The sequence below is a fragment of the Pelecanus crispus genome, chromosome 6 (assembly GCF_030463565.1).
Source record: "Pelecanus crispus isolate bPelCri1 chromosome 6, bPelCri1.pri, whole genome shotgun sequence".
In the NCBI taxonomy this organism is placed as follows: domain Eukaryota; kingdom Metazoa; phylum Chordata; class Aves; order Pelecaniformes; family Pelecanidae; genus Pelecanus; species Pelecanus crispus.
In genome coordinates, this window is record NC_134648.1 from 34,328,558 (window position 1) to 34,346,319 (window position 17,762).

General features: G+C 39.1%; 1 protein-coding gene across 5 annotated transcripts in view; it reads right to left on the reverse strand.

Moving 5' to 3' along the window:
• Nucleotides 1-3,987: 3,987 nt before the first annotated feature.
• Nucleotides 3,988-17,762, reverse strand: part of PCNX1 (pecanex 1) — a 91,328-nt gene continuing 77,553 nt past the window's right edge. For 2 of the 5 annotated variants that reach the window (XM_075713163.1, XM_075713160.1), the window contains 6 exons: nt 16,309-16,539; nt 15,627-15,901; nt 13,721-13,921; nt 12,137-12,578; nt 10,577-10,717; nt 3,988-6,738 (listed from right to left, as the gene is read on the reverse strand). In XM_075713163.1, coding sequence (XP_075569278.1) covers nt 6,598-6,738; nt 10,577-10,717; nt 12,137-12,578; nt 13,721-13,921; nt 15,627-15,901; nt 16,309-16,539 — 1,431 coding nt within the window. In that variant the 3' untranslated portion in view covers nt 3,988-6,597. Of the gene's footprint in view, nt 6,739-10,576; nt 10,718-12,136; nt 12,579-13,679; nt 13,922-14,720; nt 15,015-15,626; nt 15,902-16,308; nt 16,540-17,762 lie in introns of those variants that run through there. The other 3 variants (XM_075713162.1, XM_075713161.1, XR_012831148.1) reach the window with 2 other exon arrangements.

Sequence of the window (17,762 nt, forward strand, 5' to 3'; positions counted from 1 at the left end):
AGGAAAAAAACCTCCTGCACAAGCAGTTTAACTGTGGGAGCTCATTTCTTGAGTAGCTTGCGTTTCCACCAAAAGCACTTTGGTACCCTGCATTGCCAACGCTATATGCTGTTAGTGCTGCCATATGACAAGGTGTTCTGCACCAGTACCTCTAGGGGGAAAAAGAAAAAAAGAAAAAAAACCAAACCACCCAACTACTTTCTGATGAGCCAGAGCAAAATCGATTTAAGCTGATCCAACCAACAGTGAAAACTCTCTTAAGAGATGCTCGAAGGTAAGCATGGCGATGTTCTGCTGGAACCCAAGTAGCACCTGCATAGTCACTGGCTCCTTTCTAAAAAGAATTGTTTTTCAGAGGAAGGCCGATTAAAAACACAATACAGGATCATCTTTGGCATTACAAGGAAGCCATGTGATAGGCATGACACTCACACAGACTAAGTGTATGTTTGAAGCAAACCTCCTGTTCCCAGTTCCCAGAGATTGGCTCACACGGATACGCAGTCTGGGAGCACATGAATTGGATTCCTCTCGGGCAAAGCTGAGGCAGTAAATAGACTCCAACTACTAACCAGGGCTCTAGTCCTCCACAATTTCTACCAGAAGTCGTCCTTAGGCTGACGCCAACAGCAAGAAACAGTGGACTACAGCATCAATCCAGCTTCTCCTTCACCACCCCTAAATCACACTGGAAGTGCCGCTCATGTCCTTTTTTGATAATCACTGTTAAAAACATAGCTGGAACCCCAGCTGCTTTTTGTAAGCACATCCATTACAGACCTTTTGCTGTTTTCAACGGGACACGCTAGCTTTGATTAAAAAGGACTTGTTTTCCCTTAAGAACACTTGTTACATTTGTACTCTCATTCATAAATTAAGGCCTGAAGCAGCTGTTGGTCAAGTCACCTTGTCTAGTACAGGCAAACAGAAGCAAGTTCCAGTAGATGGATAATGTTTTGATTTTTAAAAAAGGAAACATCCAATCTTTCATTTGAAACATCCAGAGCCGTCCAATGAATAAATCACCATCATTTTCACATTTGAAAACATTTCACTTCTAACTCAGAGGGACAAGGTGATGGTGTAATTCTCTGTACTAGCATGAAGACATTTGAGACAGCGTACAGACAGCAGCTGAGTATTTTTAAATTAGTATCACTGCATCAAAAAGTGCTTCATGCAAGTGTAGCGTTCATCAGGACTTTACACAATGCTGCACTTGGCTATCAGATCAAGGACAGCAGAAAGTCAGAAATCACTGATTAAACCACACCGGGTAAAATATTTCCCTGAAAGTAGGAAGAATGGAAAATTACCAAGCATAAAGACAGTACAATAGTGCTCTGGGCTTTGGAAAAAAGTTTCAGAGAGAAAGGAAATCTATGATAAATAGAGAAAATGCTTCAAGAAGGACAAGAGAGAAATGTTTTAACTGCAGAAGAGAGGGCACCATGGCACTCATACTTATGTAAAAGCATGAAAACAGGCAGTAAGATAGGAATAGCTGAGGTTTTCCTTTCTACTACTAGAACTACGTAAGAGAAATAATTTTAAAATAAGAGAATCCTTCCTTAAAGGGTGATTTGAGTAAACTTAAAATAGTCCTTACAGGGAAAAGTCCCCTTACAGGGAATTTGTGAGAATGACATCTTAAGAGAATGTAATAGTGCAATAAATGACAACAAGTGAAAAAAGTTTTTTTTTTTATTTCTCAGTGTTTCTCCACTGTCAATACTGTCCTTTTGCTGCAACATGTTGCAAAAAACTCTCTGCCTTTTCCATTTTAAACAGCTACAATATTTACAGGCTGTTTCCAATAACACACGCAGACACATACACACTCAGACACGCAGGTACATATATCCCTATCCCTGGCAAGGTATCCGGTTGCTGGTAGAGGCAATGTATATTTTCATTGTCCATGAAAAACCAAAGCTATCCTCTCATTTCTGCTCTACTCCCCTCTCCCTCCATTTCCTAACCAGCAGCTTCTTGTCAAGCTTTTGGGGGTGTCTGTGTAATGAGTTAACATATCCAGCTGCTCGATCGCCATCTTTCAGCATTGTGGACTGGGTGTACTGGGATTATCTATTCAAACTGTGCATACCAGAAGTCATAAAAATTGTTCATATTCAGATGTTTGTGACCAAGTGATGTACATATACTCCCCAAATCTTTTGGAGCAGCCATCTTAATCACCTTTTTGGAGATATGCGTATCATGCTGGGGTAAAACAAGCCACATGCTTTACTTTCCACCAAGGTGTTATGTACCCACTTTTTTACTAAGGCACCAGTAATTACCAGTATCATTTCTGAAAGAGTCCAGCGCCACTGAATGTACTGCATTAGATTATCAAATAGCAAGCCAAACAAGAAAAGAATAGATGCCTATATAATAGGTATAAAATCCCTTAATAAAATTAAGTACATAAAACCTGTGATGGTATAACTCCAAATCCAGTAAGTTGAATAATATTTGAATAATATCGTTAATGGTAAGAAATGCAATCTACCCTGCTCCATTTTGTGAATGAAGAGTTCTGTAATTGAGAAAGATCTTTAAAGCAGTCTTTGTATCTACACTCCTAGGCTGTATAGTGTTGCGTGCATTATCAGACAAATGATCTGAAGTTGAATCCAATTGAAAGGCATCTCTTCTCCCCCCGTCGCCCCTCACACCCTAGTCCAGACCAAGCTTTATGGCCACTTGCCAAACAGCCAAGGGCATGGACCTCTGCCACATGTCTTCATCTTTCACCTCACCAGTCATCTGGGCTTCTCGGAAGAGTTCTTCAGTTCCCAAAGGGGTTGTGAACATGGGGGTAAGGAATGGCTGGTGACGAACTACAGAGCTGACTGGAAAAATCGAGATCACCACTCAACAGAAACATGCCAAATGTCCCAGGCCAAGTGGCTATAGGATCATTCAACCTACATGGAATTACCTTAAAAAACAGTCATCATCATCATCTTCCCCCTTGCTCTCCTCCCCCAACTCTGAAATCACTTCATAAATGCTGAATCACAAGAGATTCCCAGAATTTATCACAAATATCACACAATGCAAGTGGCACAGAAGTCTAGGGGTCATCAGTGGTGTCACATACACGTTTTAGGGGTTTGTTTGCTTGTTTTAATCAGAACATTTTAAAAGATTTCACAGGGAGATGAAATGGGAAGAGGTTTTAAAAAATTAAATAGCAGCCATTTTTACCAATGAATGTAATCTGATTAGTGGGGTTTTCAAGCACTTTTCTGTAATTGAGTATTTGTTTTAGGGAGCAGTAAGTCCTTACGTGCATACACATAGATACCACCTTTAAAGAAATCTGCAATAAACAAAATAAATTGGGATCTACCTGGAAGCTAAAACAACAGGACTCAACTGGAATGTTCTTATGGCAAGAGAATATCACACAATGCAAGTGGACAGAGTTAAGGACTCATCTACAATGGGTATTCATGAAAGCTTAGAAAGATATAAAAAAAAAAAAGTCTGCTCTATGCTCAATCTGGACTGACAAGACTAGTTTGAAAATACCCATCTTTTCCATACTCACAACAGGAGAAAAAAATAGTACGCATCAAGACAAAGGCCACAAGAAAAGGAAACAAAAGATGAAATTATCTCCACCTGAAACAGAGGTTTCCATGGACAGATCTATCCTGCATGAAGTTAGAAGAAAAACAAACACTGTTTTGTCACTTGCACAGTGGAAATCAAGACTTTGCACAAACCAACATAAAACCATATATGAATCTTAACAGTTCTGAATGGAGGAAAACTTAAAGCCTTATGGAAGAGTGAAATTTCAACTAGGTGGTTTCTGTTGAGCAGATCTGGAATAGGTACGAGCACTATGTGAATGGCTTCACAACAGGTGTTTGCTGAATACCTGAAAGAAGGTATTAACCTGTTAACTGCCCACACTGAAATCTATCTCCTGAAGACAACACACCAAAAGCCTTAAGATAAAAAAAAAAAAAAAAAAAAGAGAGAGATCCATCCTCTTTGCCCCTTAAAAAAAGGCCTTTCTTTTTCCCCTCATCTCCCGTTTACTGACCTAATTCCAGGCAGTTACATATTCTCCAGAATTTTTATGTTAACAAGCCATCAATTCCTATCGTGTCTAATACCAGCAATGGACATTGTCATTACCTTGCCCTGAAGAGAGTGAAAAAGATTGTTCAGAGCCAGGCTTAACATACTGAAAGTTGCTTCAGTCAAGTTTCAAAAAACAAAACCAAAAAACAACCAACCCAAAAAACAGACCTATGTCTTTTGTTTTTCAGTCATTTGTTTACCTCAAGGTTTCAATACAGGAAAAAATCCTCGTGCAACTACTATCAAACGGAGGCCTATTTTCAAACAAATTCCTCTTTCTAAAATGGAACAATATGCCTAGTGATACAGGAAACCCTGTAATTACCTGAAGGGAAGGACACAGAATAAAAACTTAACTAAAACACCTTCAATTCAAAACGTACACATCGTCTTCATTCCTGACAGCAACATTACCAGACTGCTGAAGAAAGTTCATCTACTGTACTACATTTTCAGATATGCAGGAGGATGAATTCAACTACACTATAATGTGCATATGTGATAAACTGTGTGGAACAGCAAAATTATTTCAGTGGTGGCAGATCCAGAACTGTGCATTTATACCAAGATTGAACGGGACTGTATATGCACAAACCAAATAGTAATACGCAACCATAAGATGCACAGTACTTAGAGTACAAGTTTGCATAGTATGTGATTAAGCAAGGCCCCAGTATAATTCACTGGGAACAGTATCTAGAATTGACTAGTTACCAGGCACGCAGACTTACCCTTTCATGGCTAGATGGCATACAGTGACTTGAGTCGGAATACCAGTATTTCTTAGGTAGCTGTTTCTTCCTTTGTTTTTTCTCAACCCATATAATTTCACTCTTATGTTAGGTACATAATGGACAAGGTTTCTCTGACGTCAGAGAAATAATTACAATAACCTCTGTGGTATATCAGAAGTCTTTTCCGGTTACGTTACACATAAAGAAGCGGAGGTGACTGGGAAGAAGATGGCTGCTCCCAAAAGCTAGGACTATGTGCAGTTTCCACAGAGTCCTATATAATTACAGGTCAGAAACAGGAAACAATCACAACAGGTACATTTTTTTCTTACGGATTAAGAGAAGTGAGTCATAGGAACTGCAAGTCAAGAACAAACCAGTTTCCCTCTCACACTCCCATGATAGTTCTGAGTTACTTGTTTCCCTGAATACACACTTTTAAAAAAATACAATAAAACCTAGGATATGTAACACATGAATAATTCAACTTCACAGTTATAAATACTCAAATTACACTTACATAGAATATATAATCACAGAAAATAAAATTCAAGTTATAGAAAAGAATGAAGACTAAAGGGAAAGAAAAGGCAAGGTGGTACAAGCGATACAAGTGTAGGGCTGTGCCTTCTATAAAAGCTCTTTAAAAGCTAAAGTCAAGTTTCTGTTGTTTTTTTGTTGTTTTGGTTTTGGGGGTTTTGTTGTTGCTGTTTTCTCTTTTTAAATTGGATGGAATAAAAAAAAAAAACCTTCAAGCATCCATGAAGTAATCGTGGACCTGCACCTCCCCCTACAAAACTTGAACAACCATCTCTGCCAGAGAAGAGCCAATGGAACAACATACCAGCTCTGGGCATAAAGAAGCAAAGTAGTCATGGCTAGCGAAGGGAGGACAGATGAAAGGTAGTATGTTGGGGTCCAATTTAAAGCTAGACATGTTGTACAGATTTGAGGTACCACTGCCACCACAATAGAGTCTGATGTAGCACAGGGATACTCAGGTGCTTTTCTATGTATTTGCTATTTTACCATTTATTGTGAAGAGGATGCAGCAAATGCACTTGTACAAAATACAGAACATAGAACCAAACCCATGGCACAGCCCTTACCATCAACATGTATATGGAGAGGGAGGGGATTAATCCCAAAGGCAATTTAAATAATGGTATTTTATATACTTATATTTATATATATAAATAAATGTTCTCAGCAATCTCAGGGTTGTTTTTAGTGCATTGCTGTAAAAAAATTAGTGCAGTTCTCATTAATGTTTAGCTCATAAGGAATAAGAATCTATACATCTGTTCAGTCTCTTCTTGCCATGCCCAAACCCCTTACACTGTTTCACCAAACTGAAGGTTTGTAGTCAATTTCTTTAAAATAAGGTGGATGAATTCCACGCATTCTGTGACAAGACATGGCAATTTTTGGCAAAACAATTAGAAAAATATGAGGTGCTCTGATCTTAGAACTGAAAAGTTTGTTGATTTAAAGCATTACGCAATGCATAAACAAAATTCATAAACAAAAAGATATGTCTCAACAAATCTATCCTTCATGCAAATGTTTCTTCAGCAGCTAACAACTTAAAAAAATTTCTTACACTTGTTTATTTGGGGAAAGTGACTGAGACAAATCTGTGTTTCAAGTCCTTTCCTACAACTGGACCGAAGTTTCACGTCCTGGGAGCTGCTTCTTCTGGACCCTTCTCTCTTCTGAGCCATTGGAGAAGGGGAAGTTTCAGTCTCAAAAAGATTTACACTTCAGCCCCAAGTTCAAGGACTCCAGTTTCAACAACAGCAACATATTTATCTTCGATTTGAACCAGCAGGATGGTTTTATCTATATGGGACCGACTACTTGGATCTCTGCTGCAAGGCACCCAGCGGTGAATCACCTGGGGGGGAAAAAAAATGTATAATAAAACATAAGTTCCATAGGGACAGCTGCTGTATCAAAGTTGTGGCCAATAATTTCAGACTCTTATAGGGCAAAAGGAGCAATAATAAGTGCTATACCGACTTAGTTGCTCATTTTTCAGTGACAACATACCCACAGGTAAGCTACTCATTGAAATCTTGCTGGAGATCTGTAGCTTACCTGAGAACAGCCAGCCTTTGATTTGAATTTCAGCAGGAACAAATAACTTGACCCAAATCAGAACAAAACAGTTCATGCAAAGTTAGTAACAGCTGAAAAAAGTGTACACTTACAGATTTGGGATATTTTGATGCTCTAGCTGTAATAGTCTTAAAATACCTCAGTGGTGTGCAGCACATAATAGCACAGAACTGTAGTTTATCAGGAGTTAGGTGTAACCTACTGTCTCCTCTAAGTGAAATCCCTTGCCCTAATTCTGTTCCCTACTCGCTGTGAATTCAAGGTTGATCTTTTAAATGAATTATTCAAAGATAATTTAAAATGAAAAAGTATTATAAAGAGGAAGGGTTTCAGAAACAGTGCCACAAACTACTGTCCCATACTCCCTTGGATCTACAGAATTCACAGAATGATAGAATGCTTTGGGTTGGAAGGGACCTTTAGAGGTCATGCAGCCCAACCCCCCTGCAGTAAGCAGGGACAGCTTTAACTCGATCAGGTTGCTCAGAGCCCCATCCAGCCTGATCTTGAATGTTTCTAGGGATGGGGCCTCCACCACCTCTCTGGGCAACCTGTTCCAGTGCTTCACCACCCTCATTGTAAAAAAATTTCTTCCTTATATCCAGTCTAAATCTATTCTTCTTTAGTTTAAATCCATTATTGCTTGTCCTGTCAAAACAGGCCAAATTCAGGTACTTTGATCTGATCCTTCCAAGGATCCTGCCTGATATTGACCATCAGAAGGTCCCTTTTCCATACAGGCCCTTGTATGACCTTCTATGTCTCTGCTCAGCTGCCTCCATAAAAAATATACCCTTAACTTCTGGGTGCCCCAAAGGAACGACAAGGATGCTCCAGTAACATGGTTTTAAGTATTGCCAGCTCCAAACAAATAGAATTACCTCAAATTTGCCAGTTGTGGGAAAAGAACGCTAAATTCAAGGCAAGGTAAGGTAAAAAGCAAATAAAGTTAATTTTTACAAAATCCAGGACAGTACAGTTTTCAAAAGTTCTAAAGATACAGCTGGGGAAAAAAGGACAGAAAACCACAAGTAATGTACATCTTCCAAGATCCAATCCAAGAGACCCCCTTAATCCTCACTACACCCAAGCTGACAGCTGCCAGTTTCTCCAACACTGGGTGAAGGAGATTCAGCTTTGTCCACTGCATGAGATCTATGCTGCACCCACGGGGAGAGCATTTCAGCCAGAAAAGCATGGCATCTTTAGTTCCCCTTTGCTTCATGCAACAGCATGATATTTAAGCAGTCTGTTCAAGTCTGACTCCATCAAAGTCCGTCCAAATAAACTTTTTATGCTGCTGTATGGAGTGAGGCCAGGAATATTCTATCCCCAGACACATAAAACATTTCCCAATAAAGTCCAAGTACCACATCCTTGTTGTCCAACCTAAAAGTAGTGCCTTTGAGATAGCTATGGGCTGACTCCAAAGGCATCAAAATTGTGGCTCCTTAAAAACTGTGTGTATGCAGAAGTTGTATATAGATTGTAACTCAATGCAACCATCCCCCCACACTCAGTTTTACTATCTCTTCTATCATGACTGGCATTTATTTGATGCCCATAAATGACTTACAACATGGAAAATGATGCCACTAGATAGTCAAGAGGTGGTAAGAATCTGCTGGGGGGAAAAGGGTTCTTCTGCCTGCCAGTGTCAGGTATCATAGAAAGGTAATGCACAGTATACCTTAATCTCAAAGTCCTGGAAAAAGTAGCTACAATACAAAGAGGAGCGCTAAATTTCATATCCTTGAAGAAACCCTAATAATGTCTTTGTGTATTATATATACTGTACTGTATACTCAGCAAAATAAAAAGCAAAGTTAGGAAACATGCTTTTTTCTATGTAGTAGAAAAGTTTTAAACTACTGAGTGCTGAACCTCATACCGAGAGCACTGGCTTTGGCTGATAAACTGCTTGATGAGCAGCATCTCAGCAGGCAAGAATAATTTCTGTCTGTCTGCAGAAAGGTCCGCAGCCGCAGGGTCAGAGAGGGAAGACTGTCCTAAGAGCTAATGGCTTTACTGATCCTAGTATGGTTAACCACAGGCAGCTGAAGCAGGCAGTGGAAACTATCAAGTTAAAGCCTCTCCTCCCAATCACACATAGCATAATCTAGTGCTTTTCCCCTTTCTTCTTAGGTTAAATGATGCTCTTCTAAATAAAACCTGCCAGTACGCTGCACCAAAAATAGATGAGAAGCATTCAGAACAGTAGCTTACTCTGACCTTCAAATCCTCTTGTTTTAATCTTTCTTTAACATCAGTCACTGTACATGTCAGCATGCTGCAGTTTGCAAAACACACTCATGAACTCCTGAAAAAAATTGTCCCATGATACCAGGCAACAGGACATGTTTCGATATAACCCTTTATATTCACCATCTTTACAACGTTCTTGATCTGCAACAGCTATCAAGGAAATTCCAAAAGTGTAACATCTAAACCCAACATAACTATGAATGTTTACAACAGCATTCTACTCCTAGGTGTTACCTACAAGGTAACCCTACTATCTTAAGAGTGGACGGTCAACTATGATATAATTATTCATAGGAGGAATTCATTTCTAGGGCCCTTCCTTCACATACATATAACATCAAGGTAGATTTGGTATACATGGTGTTATCAGCATATTGCCATTTCTTACCTGAAGTTTGCACATACATCCACAGTGATGTGGATGTGGACTTTCAGACAACAAAATGCAGTCCCTGAATCCAATTTATAAATAACACCTCCAACTGAGGTAAGCAGTCAATCAAAGCAAATTCTTATAAACTGTCAGAACTGACATATTCCAAATGAAAACAGTTGTATCAATGAACCAATGCAGACACAATGTCAGTGACTCTTCCCTTTTACTATTTATCACTGAAAGAATACTCACCAGAGCATCTTTACAGACACACACACACAAAAAAGTATTCCTCAGTAAAAACCAAAAAGCCTCAAAGATAGAGCTGGGTTTTTTTCCCTCCTAAAGAGAGCCTAAATTGGGAGGTAAGTTTTCTGACTAATGCAGTGAATTTTTATAAAATGCAGATATAACACCCCTAGGGAAAACAGAGATGGAGTTTCAAGTCATAGGCTTTTGCAAGTTTTAGTTACAGCAGACTTCCTTCTTAAAGTAAACACCTATCACATACCTATTATATAATAAAAAGACACCTAAAGACAATCTTACTTGGATCTATTTTCATCAGAATCATTTAAAAACAAATACTGTTAACCATTCAGTCAAGGACTCATTGGTAAATTGAGCTTCCGCATTCACTCACAGACTGACATTTTAAGGAAAGGAAAATGAAGGCTGGATGAATGAGTGCAATGCCTGTTCATGACAAGAGCTGGAAGAAGGCAAGGAAGGAGAGGTGGTTGACAACATTTGAATCATCATCCTGCATCTTTTGGATACAGTTGCAAAAATATCCCTCTGCTTCAAATTAGGATTCTAGACCTGCTCTTCCAGCAACAGTGACTTGGAGGACAGCTGCTGATCCAGCTTAACTACTACATGTATATTTGGCCTTAACATCCAGGCAGACTGCCATAGAATCAAGACACTGCCTTTTTTAAAATTAGCTTGTCAACTTCTAAGCAAAACTTACATGGCCTTCCATGCCTTCCTGAGGACTCCAGTCTTTCCAGCTGTTTCTTCCAGCTTTTAGCCGTATCACCTCATCTGGCCACTGCAGCTCTTTCCTTTTTGACACGTTGATCCCTTCCAGTACTTGACTGGGATCCATTAACTATAAGTAGGAATTGAGTTTTGACTGTTAGTTCAGCCAAAATTTAAAAGAAACAGATACACTGTAACCTTCTGCATACTTCCAGAGAACTGACTTCAACCCATAGAAATCAATTTCTGTACAATTTCAATTTTGGAAACTCAAGCTCCAGGCTAGGAAAAAGCCCGAGCAGCACAGAATTTTGAAATTAGGCTGTGGTTTCAGACACAGCTGACAATATACCAGTTCACTACTGTCTGAAACAGCAGCTCTGGTTCCCTTTCCCACCCCTTCTTTCAGTTACACTGGCTCATGGCAGGGTCTGAGGAGCTGGCACAACATAAGCATTGGCAGCACATGGTCCAGTAGCCGGGAACAGTTAAGTGATGATGAGCTGTTAGACCTGGCCTGTCACTTCTTACACAGTATCATAAGACACATGGTCTTAGAGAATTTATTGTTAGGCTGAAGAACTATTTATCTACTAGCATGATTAGTTGAGATGTGTTTTGAAGTAAACTGGCCTTTCCACAGGGGCAGCAGGAGAAAACTTCTTCCTGTTTAAGGACAGAGAGAACTGCATAATGTCCACTGTGCAAGAGCACGTCAACTTTGCCTGTATCCTCCTCGCACAGAGGAATAAGCGTTTCATAAAAGGCCCCTTGCCTGCAAACAAAAGCTACTAAGCACAGACCTGCAAAATTAATTTGTTAACTTTGCCCACTCCGATGCAGTTTACTAAGTTTACGAAGGATTACTCTAAAACGAGGCGATATCAGCAATGAAATCATGTTTGGTATGATCTATCCTATTAAACACACTTCTTGATGTTTCCCACTAATATACTGCCAAAGACACGTATGTGGGGCTAATAAAAGCTAGAAGAGCAAGAATACAAATTTCTGGATCTTCACAAAATGAGCAAGGCTCCCATGATTAACTTAGTTGATGGTGTACTGTTTGCTGCTCAGTAAACCCAGACTTGTGGCAATAACCAAAGAATAAATACATATGAAAATGAGTAAATACATATGAAAGTGAAAGAGAGTATTTTTACACTTACTTTTGTGGAAAATCTACTTGGTTTATAAGAAAAAAGCTAGTTGCTTTCTGCACTGCAAATGAAGCTGTTTAGCTTTACATGTTGTAATGAATAAAGGCAAACTAAGTATGAAGTGGAACTGAGTTCAGCTGACATTCTCCAAGCTGCACTACAGCAAAACATAAGTAATGTAAACAGGGATGTCTAAGCATGCAAGAAGGCTGGTTGTCCAGAAAACCTTTTCCTCATATTAGTTCTCCAAATGTAACTGCACAATAGTCGTATACTGAGACATTCCAGACTATGTATTTAAAAGTAGTGATTTCAACAACATATAACGTTAACACTAACAAAAGCACATGGAAGCATAGGTTAACTTGTTCTTCTGGACTATTCACCTGGATTCTGTAAATAACGTCATCCTTTTTGGCTTGCATTTGATTTGCAGGGCTTGCATTACCACCTGACTGAGTTTCAGTTGCATTACTCCCTCCTTCTGTCCCTAGAAAGCCCACAAGGGCATGCTGTTTACAGGCTGGGATGCTTTGGCTGGAGCTGCTAGAAGAGGGCAGTCCATGCTGCGCGCTGACCCCAGTCTGGCCAGTAGGTTCCATTTGGTTCACCATAGATAGGCGGGACTGGATGGATGATGGGAGGTTACGAAGGGATATCTGACTGGTGGAAGAGCGCCGACAAGGCACAAAGCCTGTTGTGGATGTGCGAAGAGATGAATGACGACTGCCGTAGCAATAAGATGAATGGCTAGCTACTGAGGCACGGGCAGGGGAATGTCTGACAAGGCTTGACTGCACAGAGTGAGAGCTGTGACTGGTGCCTAAAAGTAAAAGATACAGAATCAGGAGAGTTTGATACAGCCTCCCACACACAGTAGATTTCTGACACACAAATGTTTTAGCGCTTAGATACAAAACTGATGGGTCTAATCAACAACTTCTGAAACAGCTGTATTGCAGAAGATCTCTGTTGCATTTCATATAGCAGAGCATTTGAATACATTCCATTCATCTTATCTTGGAATTTCATACTCTGTTCAATTCACAATCCCCGCAAGACAAGTAGCTTGAAAAACGCTTCAGCCTTGCTCTTCCCACATTAACAATTTGTTTTTTTAATATTAATGCTTAAGTTTCCCATACTTAAGGCCTTAAGGCAGGTACAGATGTCCATGTTTCAAAATACTAAATATTCTTTCTTAATATGCTTGACCAGATGTTCAAAGATTGAGTCAGAAAATTTGTTAGAGCAAAAGCTGTTTTTAAACAAATTCAGAAAAATTTAATGCACTTAAAGTGAAAAATAGGAATTGCCATTTATGAGCATTAGTGTCATTGCTTTTCTTGTAATAAGTACTTGTAGATACCTCTCCACAGCTGATAGACCTACTTAAGTTGTGTAAAAAACCAAAAAGTTCATTCAACTACATACACTTTTGTATTCTTTGTGAGTAGAGACAGTGTTTGGAAAGCTTCTTCTCAGCTTTACTGTTTTTATCACCTCCCTAACTAAAGATCACTACAGACTCTTGGATAGGATTCAGCTAAGATACTATGGAAATAGAGAACCCATTCCACTGTATAAATAAGAAATATAAAGACATTCACAAAAAATGACAAGTTTAGCATTTGCAGACAATATGACAGAAAAGATCCAATCTGTAGAGATGTGTTATAAAAAGGTACTTAATCTATTTTGCCAGCCCAACTACACCCCTATGGCTCAAATCGCTGTTTGGGAACCTTGCATTGCATAAAACAGCACTGGAGTTTGAAATTAATCCAGTAGGTCTTAACACTACATAATTAAGTCACTTCTGTTTGCTTTTTCCTTTAACTTAGGCCTGATCCAAAGAGCTTAAAGGCCAGTTCTGGCTATAGGATTGTACTTGTAAAAAATTGTTGCTTTGTTTCATTTTAACTTTACCCAGGGTGGAGGGATGAGTTGGTGGATGAGCTGCAGGAAGAGTTGTGGGATGCGCTGCAACAGGAGGGTGCTGTACTGCTCCAGGTCCCTGCCCTGCAGTCGCATTCCCTCCTCCTTGTGACATGCTGCTCTGCGACTCATTGATAGTTGCATTGTTACTTGTGCAAGAAGCTCCACCTCCAGCATCTGAATCTTCAATATTTCCACCGCTATTGCAGCCAGCTCCACAACCTTTCCTTAGTCTGAAAACATAATGCAATTGACACATTAAGTCAGGCCTCCTAATCATCAGGATTCTAAGAAATGCCTTATGATGACAAGTGAAAGGCTTTACTCTGCACAATCCACAGCATTCCCTAAAATCAGATAAAACCTGACTTTATTTTCTCAGAATATGTTTTGCAAGTATAAATACTGCTTTCTAAGAGATTGCAATTTTCTTCATGACAGCTATTCAAGTAGCAGTTATTTATGATAAGTCAAATGCTAATATAAAATAGCTGTTGAAAAATCATGCTATCTCCGAAGTACAATAAAGCGATAAAATTCTAAATATAAAATGCTGGTAGAACATCCTGGTTATTTTGTAACAGTTTAGTAAAATTTATGCTCCTTACACATATACTGCAAAATCTTTGCCTATTCAGATGAGAAGGAAAATAATGTTTGTTGTTTTTTTGTTTTTTTAATGTATTGATTTCCTGTTACCTTCAGTAATGTACTCACAGTTGTTTGAAGCACAAATTGCAATTATTTGAATCACAAATTTTCATGTGACTTTTGAATGTTCAGACAGTAGGCTAGCCAACATTTTCCAGTGTACATACAGGCTTTTCAGCACATTGTTTGCATTAATAAATAGATAGACACAAAAAACCCCATAGCACATTCCTCCTCCCTTCAATTCCTACTTTTATTATTTTCTTTCTGTCGCACTCAAATACACTGAGCACTCCTTTCCAATTTTATTTGCCCCGGGATTCAGAATCCCAAAGGATACAACAGCTTGGATCCAAATACTGTTCTGTGTCATACTTTCACCTGTTATTCTATCCATGTGTCGGACAGGCAGATGGCAACAGAAGACAAACACCACACACTGTAGTAAGTGTGGCATATTCTGGGGTGAAGCAGCATGTTCTATTTTGATGTGCTGTCGATGTCCAAGTGTAAATATGACCATAAGAACAGCTACAGGACTGTTCCAACTATGGCACCAGCTCCTGAACTGGCAAGAACTGGGACACACATTTCTGAATGCCACACGCAGCTGCCACTGTTGCTTTTGAAGCCACAGTCATAAGGGGCCAGAAGTGTAGTAAAAGTTCTCATGGCCTATAAAACACAGGACAGCAAGAGTTTGTATTGGGTTACCCAGGCGTCATATGGAGGAAGGATTATAGTATCACTCCAGTTACTTGTTCTGGCTCTGATGTATAGTGTTTTTATAAGCACTCATGAAATTCTGAGCAACAGCTAAGCTTGAGCTAGTATGAGCATACCCTAACAACATTAATAGTGGCACTTGCTTGCTAAATGTTTGCCAGACAGGAACCCTACCAAATAGTCCTGATTCTGTAGGGATGATATTACAGACTGCAAAAGTGACAGTACTGAAAAAAAAATTATACAGAAATTGCATTGTCTCTCACAATCAGAACTGACATCAAAACTGAAGTTGTAGTTCTTGCATCTAGACTTTCTGTCCTGTTTTTTCTGAGCTGTCACTTACATAGTTTGTGGTGCGTTACTTGTAGGCCTTGAAGATTAATCCTGTACCAAAGCAGTTGCTATATGGTACAGATGTGTCTGAAATAAAAACCAAGGCTTATTTACTTTTGTGCAACTGAATATTATCAATTATGCTGTGGTAGTCATATAGGAGACTAGTTAGTGGAATATGAGAGCATGAACACACACCAATGAGAAGTGATTTCCTCAGCTCACCTGTGCCATGTAGACACTATGAAGTTTCTGATGTTTCCTAAGCTGATAGCTCCCCCGAGAATCTCCTTAAGCTGTTCATGACTATCTGAATAGGAAGTAGTCAAAGGTGAGACGTAGATTGGGTATCCAATTGGCTGGTCACAAGAGGAATTGATCATGTTCCTCAGAGCTTGTTTTGCGTTTTGGATACTTCCTCTTTCTGGATTACGATTACGCAGGAAGACAAGCTCCTGTTGTTGTCCTGCCCACAGGCCACGCACACACTCCTTATTCACCTGCAAAAGGTGACAGACAGAAGCCAAGTAGAAAGGCTGTGTCAGAAAGTGAAACAATGAGAGTGTGTGAAGACTGCTTTGCTATACCTAGGCCTTCACGAGTGTATGTAACATTGCACTGCAGAACTGCAAGCACTCATATTCACTTCTTTAGAAGGCTGAACTTACGGACACAGGCTGCAACAGTGAGAAAAAAAGCAAATCTAAGAATGGCATGAGAAATAAGATATTTTACGTCAGCGACTGATTTTCTGATGAAATATTTCCACTAGTATGAGAAGAAGCAGCCCTAGCAACGACAGATCAGTAACAAGGAAGTAATGATTTGAGTTGAAGTAGCAGTTTGGTATAGTTATTAAAATATACTACAGCATATTGTCACTTTGTGGAACATGCACAAAGCTTACCTTAATGACCCTGAAACTGAGATAGCGCTTATTCAGCATAATGATTTTATATTCATTAGTGCCATCATCCATCACATGACGCAGAGCAAGGAGGGAGGGAGAATTGGAAAGAACTGCACTCCGCCATGCAGGGTCCCCTTCATGTGCTATAACTAGATTTTCTTCATGGGTTGTTATGGCTTCATAAAGGACAGAAGGATCATCATATTCATCTGGAGAAGTAAAGTGATCCTGTTTCCAAGAACACATGTTCAGTAAGATATGATTAACGTTTCAGATGTAACTACTCAAATCAAACATTTCACACCTCAAACCCTTGAAAGGCTCAGTGCATTGCACAAAGGTAGACATCCAAAATACCAGATACCTAAAGAACATTGTTAAAGATGACCTCTTTTAAATGGATTAGTTCCATTTGCTTCCTTTAACTTAAAAACAATTGGAAGGACCTGCCTGTTACTGATTCAAGTAAATTTCTAGTTGAATTTTACACTAGGTTTACATCTTTTTATATTGCCTGCAGAAGCATTTTAGTTTTAGCTTCTTTACTTATTCACAAATCTCCAACTGTAAAACACACTTAAGTGAAGCACTGATTATTCACTGAGACTGTATTCTATGAAAATAGCAATAGGAAGAAAAACAATAAGGTTTATCTGTATTTTCTATTAAGAAGTTCACATTAATACTTGATGACAGACTATTTCAGCACAGATACTATCACACAACTTGCATTACTACCAGTCAAATAAAACTACAAAATTTGCAAGTTCAGTTCAGTATTAGGTCACATTACTTTCTGGATAAAAAGGATAGTGATTAATAGCTAGATTCCCAACACTGGCTGAAGCCTCAATATGCTATTGTACTGCAAGTGAATAAAATCACCCTTTATAGATTAATACAGTAACATTCAGAAAAAAGCTTCTTCCATTGTTAGAGATATTTCTGTTTTTCTCACTTTCCATTCTCTGACTTAATTCAAGCCCATTCTGCACAGTAACAACCAAATATACTGAGAACACTTCAGAATTGTTGAAGTGGTACTTCTGCTGGTTTCAACAATGATTTTGTAATTATTCTACTTTGCTACGTATACTCCTAACACTTATACGCATTCTGCTAGATTCGGGGAGTAGGTGTTACATGAAGGAGTTGATTCAATCACTGCGAGCTTTGGGGGACTTCTAGACTCTGCAATGAAGGCAAAAATGCAACTTTATTTATTGTTAACAAAGTGCAACTAAGATTTGCCTACTTACTATGGTTTTCAAGCAATCTGTTTTTCTACACTACCAACACTTCCCCCTCCCCTCCGAGTGCTTATCAATCAGTACATGCTTTCTTGTACTTGCTGACCTTAGTTAATAGACACGCTGGACAGAATTTGAGATTGTTAATCTTCACCCTCACTTCACTATAAAGACCAACCCCAACTTCAGCTTATTGAAAAG